General features: G+C 41.8%; 1 protein-coding gene across 1 annotated transcript in view; it reads right to left on the reverse strand.

Annotated features, from left to right (window-relative positions):
* FAM3D (FAM3 metabolism regulating signaling molecule D) overlaps positions 1-7,064 on the reverse strand; it is a 108,416-nt gene extending 101,352 nt beyond the window's left edge. The window contains 3 exon segments of the mRNA XM_007937305.1: positions 4,269-4,292; positions 6,364-6,471; positions 7,052-7,064. Coding sequence (XP_007935496.1) covers positions 4,269-4,292; positions 6,364-6,471; positions 7,052-7,064 — 145 coding nt within the window.
* Positions 7,065-9,555: the final 2,491 nt, after the last annotated feature.

The raw sequence follows: 9,555 nt of genomic DNA on the forward strand, positions 1-9,555 counted from the left end.
TTTGGACAGAGAAGCAGCAACAGCCAACAACAACTGACCATTAACACACATGATGATATAACCCAGAAACCAACCCAGCTATGGAAGTATCCAAACTAAGTAAGCCTACAAGATTGTATATAGGGAACCAGAGACGTCAATTGACAAATCAGGACAACTGCAAACCAAAAAGAGGGAAAAAAAACTCTGTCGCTATAGAACTTCTAGATGGTAGGGAAGTCAAGACAATTACAATATAGAATGGACTGTTCTAAACTTGGGAAGAAAACTATAATTCACAGGGTAACCTCAAAGAAAAATGATAAACCTTCACATATATAAAAAAAAGGGCCAGCATAAATATTCAGCAATATTAAAACAATAGCAATGAAGAAAATGATAACACAATTCATAAGCAAAACGAGTTCAGCATGGAAATTATATGGAATAAAAATTCAACACCACAAAAAAGCACATAACAAAAAAGACAGCAACAAATTCATATTTGCTGATAATTACATATCTGGCAAGGGAGTTATCTCTAAGATTTATAGTGGAAGGGTGGATGACCAAACTATGTACATACACATAATGGAATGCTATGCAGCACTAAAGAATAATGTAGAGTCTGCAGAACACCACATAATATGGATGAACTTGGAGGACATTATGCTGAGTGAAATAAGTCAATCACAGAAGTAAAATAAGTCAATCACAGAAGGACAAATATAGTATTAGTTCGTTGTTGTGGCAGGTCAAGGAAAGGTTTATATATGGAGTGAAACTTTCTTTGTTGGTTGCTGGTGTGGGAGGGGTGGGGAGGGAACACTGCAAAAAAAAAAAAAGCATTGATCCATGTCACTTTAGTTTTGTGTATTTCACTGTACATAAATTGTATTTCAATAAAATGCATTAAAAAAGGAAATTTGTGCTATAGTAATATGTATGCTTCCATATTAATGCATTAAATAATAAAAGGGGGATATGTAGACCGAGGTTAGAAACCTCTGAAGTAAATGAACATTATCCCTTTAAGTGCCTGAACACTGAAACAGCTTTTTGTTTTCTCATTTTTTTTAAATTGTTGAGAATATACACAGCAGCACACCAATTCAACAATTTCTACATGTACAATTTAGTGACATTTGTACATTCTTCAAGTCGTATAACCATTCTTACCCTCCTTTTCTGAACTGTTCCTCTCCAATAACATAAACTCACTGCCTCCTAAGTCCACATGTATAGTCATCAATATATTGTTGAAAAATGGTATGTGCAATGAGTAAGTTGCTGGTCTTGTAAAATTCTATTATGTGATCTCCAGTGTCATATCTATCACCAAGGCCATATTTTCCAACTATCTATTGTTCTTTGTTTCTAACTTTCACATACGAATTACCAGTCATTATCAATGCATCTTGGTTGCATGTTTGATCAATTCCAGACTGCAGAAGTTAATAAAAATCTTCAATTTCCTCATTTTTAGCATTAGTGGTTGGTGTGTAAATTTGAATAATAGTCATATTAATTGGTCTGCCTTGTAGGCATATATCCATATTATCCTGTCACTGACAGAGCTGTACTTCAGGAGAGATTTTGGAATGTTCTTTTTGATGACGAATACATCATTCATTTTCAATTTGTCATTCTCAGCATTGTAGACTATATGACTGTCCAATTCAAAAAAACCAAAACTAGTCCATTTCAGCTTACTAAAGCTTAGGATATTGATCTTCATGCATTCCATTTCATTTTTTTTACAACTACCAATTTTCCCAGATTCAAATTTCATACATTCCATGTACTGATTATTAATGGATGTTTACAGCTGTTTCTTCTCATTTTGAAGCATGCAACAACAGCAAATGAAGGTCTTGAAAGCTTTACTTCACCTAAGTCATTAAGGTCAACTCTACTTTGAGGAGGCAGCTCTCCCCCAGGCATATTTTGAGTGCCTTCCAACTTAAGGAGCTCTGGTGGTGCAGAGGGTAAGACATTTGGCTGCTAACCAGAAGGTTGGTGGTTCAAAACACCAGCAGCTCTGTGGGACGAAGATGTGGCAATCTACTTCCATAAAGATTTATAGCCTTGGAAACCCTAAGGGAGTGGCTTTGAGTTGTAATCAACTTGATGGTAGTGGTTCTGGTTTTTGTTTTCCAACTTGAGGGCCTTATCTTCAGACAACTGTTCTACTGCTATGCTGAGGGCTTTGTCTGGTCTTTTTTTTTTTTTTTTTTTTTTTTGTGAGGTAGATGGCCAGGTCCTCCTTACTAGTCTAAGTCTGGAAGCTCTACTGAAACCTGTCCATCATGGGTGACCCTGCTGGTATTTGAAATATTGGTGGCATAGCTTCCAAGGTCACAACAACATGCAAGCCATCATAGTACGACAAACTTAAGAGACCAAAATAGATGTCAGAAGAGACTCTGAAACTTGCTCTTGAACACAGAGTAGTTAAAGCAAGTGGAAGAAATGGAAGAAGTAAAATGATGAAGTAAGAAAGCTGAAGAAAAGATTTCAAAGGGTGGCTGGAGAAGACAAAGTAAAGTATCATAATGAAATGTGTAGAGAACTTGGCTTACAAAGGCAAAAGAGGAGAATATTCTCAGCATTTCTCAAGCTGAAAGAGATAAAGAAATAATTCAAGCCTCAAGTTGAAATAACACAAAGGCAAAAGAGGAGAATATTCTCAGCATTTCTCAAGTTTAAAGAGATAAAGAAATAATTCAAGCCTCAAGTTGAAATAATGAAGGATTCTATGGGCAAAATATTAGATGATACTTTGTTGTTGTTGTTATGTGCCGTTGAGTCAGACCCGACTCATAGCGATCCCTTCTTGGGTTTCTGAGGTGGTATCACTATGGAAGTAATTGCCCAACCTTCCTTCTGAGAAGTGGCTGGTGGGTTTGAACCACCAGCCTTCTGGTTAGTAGTCAAGTTCCTTGGTTGCTACGCTACCAGAGCTCCTATTAGATGATACAGGAAGGATTAATAGGAAGGATTAAAAGAAAATGGAAAGAATATGCAGTCACTGAACAAAAAAGAATTGGTCAACATTCAACCATTTCAGCAGGTAGCATATGATCAAGAATTGATGGTATTGAAGGAAGAAGTCCAAACTGCACTGAAGGTACTGGTGAAAAACAAGCCTCCAGGAACTGATGGAATATTGAGATATTTCAACAAATGGATTTAACATTGGCAAGCACACACTCTTCTATGCCAAGAAATTTGGAAGACAGCTTCCTGGCCAACTGACTGGAAAAGATCCATGTTTATGCCCATTCCAAAGAAAGGCAATCCAATAGAATACAGAAATTATCAAATAATATCATTAATAGCATACATAAATAAAACTTTGCTGAAGATAATTCAAGAATGGTTGCATCTGTATATCAACAGAGAACTGCCAGAAATTCAAGCCAGGTTCAGAACAGGACATAGAGTGAAGGATATCATTGCTGATGTCAGAGGGATCTTGGCTGAAAGCAGAGAATACCAGAAAGATGTTTACCTATGTTTTATTGACTATGCAAAGACATTCAACTGTGTGGATCATAAGAAATCATGGATAACATTGCAAAGAATGGGAATTCCAGAACATTTAATTGTACTCACAAATAACCTATGCATAGAACAAGCTTTATTTGAATAGAACAAGGGGATACCTCATGGTTTAAAGTCAGGAAAGGTGTGTATCAGCATTGTTTCTTTTCACCATACTTATTCAATCTGTATGCTGAGCAAATAATCCAAGAAGCTGGACTATATGAAGAAGAATGCAGCATTAGGATCAGAGGACGACTTACTAACAACTTGCGATATGCTGATAGAAGAAACTTGCTTGCTGAAAGTGAAGAGGACTTGAAGCACTTACAGAGCAACATCAAAGAGTACAGTATGGATTACACCTCAACGTAAATAAAATAAAAATCCTCACAACTGGACCAATAAGCAACATCATGACAAGCAAAGAAAAGACTGAAGTTGTCAGTATTTCATTTTACTTGGATGCATAATCAATCCCCATGAAAGCAACAGTCAAGAAATCGAATGACCTATTGAATTGAGCAAATCTGCTACAAAAAAACCTCTGTCAAGTGTTTAAAAGCAAAGATGTCACTTTGAGCACTAAGGTGTGCCTGGCCCAAGCCATGATACTTTCTATTGCCTCATGTGCATGCGAAAGCTGGACAATGAATAAGGAAGACAAAGGCAGAATTAATGTCTCTGAGTTATAGTGTTGGTGAAGAATATTGAATATACAATGGGCTGCCAGAATTAAAAACAGATCTGTCTTGGAGGAAGTACAGCTAGAATGCTCGTTGGAAGTGAAAATGGCAAGACTTTGTCTCATGTAGTTTGGACATGTTATCAAGAGGGACCAGTTCCTGGAAAATGACATCATATTTGGTGTAGAGTCTGTGAAAAAGAGGAATACTCTCAATGAGATGGATTGATACAGTGGCTGCAACAATGGGCTCAAGCATAGCAACAATTGTGAGGGTGGTGCAGCACCGCCAGTGTTTGGTTGTACACAGGGTTGCTATGTGTCAGAACCAACTCAACGGCACCTAACAACAACAGCAGCAGATCTTAAAAAGCTCAATGCCCAAGGCAGAAAATTTTCACTCTTTAAAGGTAAACTACTATTTGATTTTAGGAAGACTTCAGGGGACATTTTTGGTTTAAGGTTTAAAGATTATCTCAAGGCAAAAGTTTCAGAGGTGGAACCATTTTTGATGGCAGTCTTTCCAATTCGTTATATTTCCTGCCACTGCAAGCATTTCTCAAGATGCTTAGTCAAGGTAATGTACGTGTACTGTTGTATATCGTATAATGAAATTGCTTGTCTCCCAAACTCAGATGTAAGCAGAGGCCATGTGTTCCTATTACCAGGGTCCTTGGGACCTAACACAAAGCTTAATACCCAATAGTTGCTCAGTGAACGTAGGTTGAAGGTGCTGATTCATTGAATCCCAGGTAGTTGAGTTCTGAGAGGGTAATAATTTCTGGTGTCTGCCCATAAGCACTGTCCTTTCTTCCACCTTGGTCTTCTAGAAGACACCCTGAACTTCACTGCTGCAAGCCCATCACACTGACCTTCCCCAAGGCTGTCAGCACAAGGCAAGGACATGTCTATCCTATAAAAGCAGTGCTGGCCTGGGCTGGGGTAGGCATAGCCGCAAAGCACCTATATAAACCTGTAGATCATTCTGACATGTAGACTATGCTTGACACAAAGCACTGGAATAAGTGTCCTAAGACACTGGAATGTGGGGTTGTGTTAAAGATGGGGTGACTGGGGAACTACTCACTGTCCTGGGTCACCACAGGTTAGTATGTTTGACCGGGCCAGAGGAGGTCACTATTAATCTTCAAGGAGGACAAATCCAGGGGCCTAAAGCCCTTCCTTTCCTTCCTTCCTTTGCTGGGAAAAGGTTTGGATCTGGGAAACTGAGGTTTTCATTCCTGTTCTAACGTCTACAAGGGGAATGTGGGTGAGTTTCTAGATGCCCCTGAACTTCTGTTTTCTCAGACCATACATAAAACCACAGAATGAGATCATGCACAATCCATTTCATGACCATGCCATGGACCGTTCCATAGGGCATTTATGCAGATTCAAAGGGCCATGCATGTAAAACAGTATCCATCCATCTGTTCATTTATCTATCCAGCCATCCATTTTTTTCATCCATTCAGCAAATGTCTGCTGAACATCTGCTCTGGAGCGATGGCTGTACACAAAACAAAATTCCAGCTTTCAGGAAGCTCTCATTCTAGGGGATGGAAGCAGGCAACAACCAAGTAAACAAAGAAATCAGTAACACAAAGACAGTTTATGATGATGCTCCAAAGGAAATAGGCTGACACGAGAAAGGGTAAACTTGGAAAGGGAGTGTGGCTATAGCTGGGGTTGTCAGGAAAGGCCTCTCTGAGGAGGTGGTACTGAGCAGAGACCTGAAGGCTGAGGAGGAGCCAGCCATGGAGAGTACTGTGTGAAGAGGGTTCCAAGTAGAAAGATATTGCTTATGCAGTTAAAAACCATTCAAGATATGGACAGTTTTCTCTCTTTCCCCCCACCCTCCTTCCTTCTCACCTATCCTCTATTGTTCCTTCTTCTCCCCTTCCCTCCTGGGATGCCCTTTCCAACACAGTTCTTATTGCAGGCATATGTGTTTTGGACTTTGAAATACTTCTCTGTTCCCATTGGCTCCAGCATTCCTGGCAGCTTGGAGGCTCCCCACCCCCACTCTCCTCTCACCTCCCCATTCAAAGGCAGGCTCTCACACTGCCACATCCAGCTGTTTACTGGGTCATGGGTGGAGGGAGAAATATTTCCTCAGCCCCCGGTTCTGGTCATAACCCTGCCTCACTCACCCAGCCATCGTGGCAGACGGATGGTTTTCGTTTTGAAGTTGGTATAGGAACGAATAAACATACACGTGGTGACCAGGGTGAAGATGAGGGCCAGGAAGCGAAGTACAACTGCAGAGCAAGGAGATGGTTATGAGATGTTGTGAAACTGCGCCACGCAAAGGACTGCCTTTTTAAGATGCAAAAGCATATTATGAACTTGAATGCTCTCAACAGGCAGTTCAGCTCAGGACCTCACATGAGACCTATTATGCCATTGTTTCTCAAGTCCTTCAGGCTGGAGGCATGAAGTCACCTTTCCTACTCTTCTAGGCCTCCCTGGATTGGTCTCCTGCAATTCTGGCCTGAACCTTTGAGAGTACTGTCTGAATGGGAGGGAGCTCTGGTGGTGTAATGCCTGAGGCATCTGACTGCTAACCAGAAAGTTGGCGGTTCAAACCCACCAGCAGCAACTCCTCGGAAGGAAGATTGGGTAATCTACTTCCTTAGAGATACTGCCTTGGAAACCTGAGGAGGGGTCACTATGAGGTGGGATCGACTTGACAGCAGTAAGTTTGGTTTTGGTTTGATTGTGTACAGCCAGGCCACTTCTGAATCCAAGGATGGATGGGCTCAGCTGACAGAAAAGTGATTCCAAAACCAATTTCAGGTCCTGCACCTGAGCCTTAGGCTCCTCAGAGCATGATCCTACCTGATGCCCTCATCCTGTTCAGGTGAAGAGCAGTTTGGAGTCAGTGTTATCCTGTAGAAGAGAAGAAAATTGAATTGGAAACTAGAATCTGGAGTCTGAAGTGAACCAAACTGAAGTAATCCTGTCAATTTTGGTTCCTCACTGCCTGCCATATGAAACAATGGGCAGTTTCCCTCCTTTCCTTTCTGCCTCCATCCTTCCCTCATTCCTGCCCCTGGAATTTTATATTCAACTCAAGACATCTTTTATGAGTGCAGAGATTGGAAAGCAGAAGAAAGTTCAGACCAGCAGTCAACATCTCTTGAAGGATTTCATTTTTCACTCATCCATCCAATTGCATATCCTCCCTCCCTTCCTTTCATCCATCTATCTTTTTTTCTTCCTTTTCCTTCATTTTTCCTTTCTTCTATCCATCCATCCATCATTTTAACCTTCTTTTCTCCCTTCCTTCTTTCTTTCAACAGCTTTGACCCCACCCCACAAGCCAGCAAATCTCTAGAGATTTTGGGAAGGGAGGACAGGTCTGGTGGTAACTATCCTCGGCCTCAGACCTCCCACAGACAGCTAAGAGCCCATCTCTTCTTCTGGGGTCTCTGAAAGAATGTGTCTTTCTCTAACTGGGATGACTTTCTCCCATCACTCTTCCTTCCCCTTCTCCAGAATCTTCTTTATCCTAAGAATCCATCTCAACAAACATGGATTCCAAAGCCCACCCCTTAAGAACCCAGACCCGAGACAGGAGGCCTGGCAGTATTCCCAACACTCTCTTTGGCTTGGATAAATCCTTTTGCCTCCTTGAGCCTTACCTTCTAGGACATGCTCATCTGTCCACTGAAGCAGCTGGGCTGGATCGGTGCTCCTTAATATTTAAACAATAGCAGCAGCAACCACAAAACCACATCTCCTTTTGAGAGTATAAAAATCTCCCCACCTGACCAGTCCCACTCCTCCAGGACCTTCCTGGTTAGAAAGCTTAGCTGTTGCCTAGCTCCACCCACTGAGATTTTACAGAACTTTAACTTCCTGAAATTTGAATTACCAACTTTTTTTTTTCCTTTTTTTAAGATACAAAAGTATATTATAAACTTGAATGCTCTTGGGATGTGACTAAGAGTTCAGCAGCCCAAACCATTGGATGAGATTTGAAGGACATTCTATATGGTCGTCCATTCTATATGGTTATCAGGGAACCATATCAGCTGGGGCTGGACAGGATGGAATGATGAGGACAGGACTCAACAGAAAATATGGACAGACGAACAGACAGACATGGATATTCACAGAGAGTACACAGGCTGGTGAAAGACAGAAAGAGCAGAGGACAGGGACAAGGAGAATGGGGTTGGGGAGAGAGAAAAGGAAGAGATACAGACAGAAATAAAGACCACAGACAGAGAGGGAAGTATGGTAGTTCAGTTTGTGTGTCAACTTGGCTGGGCCTCATTGAGTGGCTGGGCAGCTGGATGTAGTATTCCCCATGATGAAACTGGTAATCAACTCCATGGTGGAATCTACTGTGAGCAGCTGAGTAGCTGCCTTAGGGATGTGGTCTGCTTCCTGTATATAAGCAGAAGCCTTGGGGAATGGTCTCGAGCTTATGGCACCTTGAACCCTGCATGTAGCCATGTTGTTCAGCAGCCTTCCATGCTCTGCCAACCTTGGGACTTTCAATGGACTTAAATTAATGGCCTGCTGTGTGGTTTGGTAACATCGGGACTGTGCCTTTTTACTTGTCAACCTTGGGTTTGTCAGCCTCAGCAGCCAGCAGCTGAGTCAAGAAAAGCCTCTAGCTTCAGTGGGCAGGGAGCAGGAGGCAGAGCTGCAATCCAAGGCTGAGGGGCTTTCACCCAGCCCTAGAGCCTGGCACTTTGAACTTGGACTTAAAGCCTCCAAATTGTAAGAATAAACTCCTGTTTGTTAAAGCCATCCCATTTGTGGTATATTCTTGTCATAGTGGCACTAGGTAACCAGAACAGGAAGACAGCCTGTGAAGACAGAGGGAGAGATTGGAGTTATGCTGCTACAAATCTACAAATGTCTGGGCCACCAGAACTTGGAAGAAGCAAGGAAAGATTCTGCCCTACAGCCTTCAGAGGGAGCTCAGCTCTGTTGACACCCTGATTTCAGACTTTTAGCCTTCAGAACTGTGAGAGAACAAGTTTCTATTGTTTTAGGGCATCCAGGCTGTGGTACTTCGTTAAGGAGGCCAGGTTCAGCAAAAGAGAAGCAGAAGTGCATCTAGGGTATGGCAGGTGTGGCACGTGTCCTTGGTGCCACTTGAAGGGGGGGCACCAATGAGCAGTTTCTCTTCACTATCAAAGTTTCCATTGCCAGCTGTGAGAAATCATTCAGCAATTTAAAACTAATTGCCAGAGGCATTATTTCCTATAAATATGCCTCTGGACAGAACAGAGATGGAGGGTAGGGGCACATATCTGGGTAGGGAGCTAGCCTTTTGTTGCCATGACTATCCAACCAGGATTCTGGCTTCAGGGCTGGGGTGG

The sequence above is a fragment of the Orycteropus afer genome, unplaced genomic scaffold (assembly GCF_000298275.1).
Source record: "Orycteropus afer afer isolate SDZICR_OR568_19922 unplaced genomic scaffold, OryAfe1.0 scaffold00041, whole genome shotgun sequence".
In the NCBI taxonomy this organism is placed as follows: Eukaryota; Metazoa; Chordata; class Mammalia; order Tubulidentata; family Orycteropodidae; genus Orycteropus; species Orycteropus afer.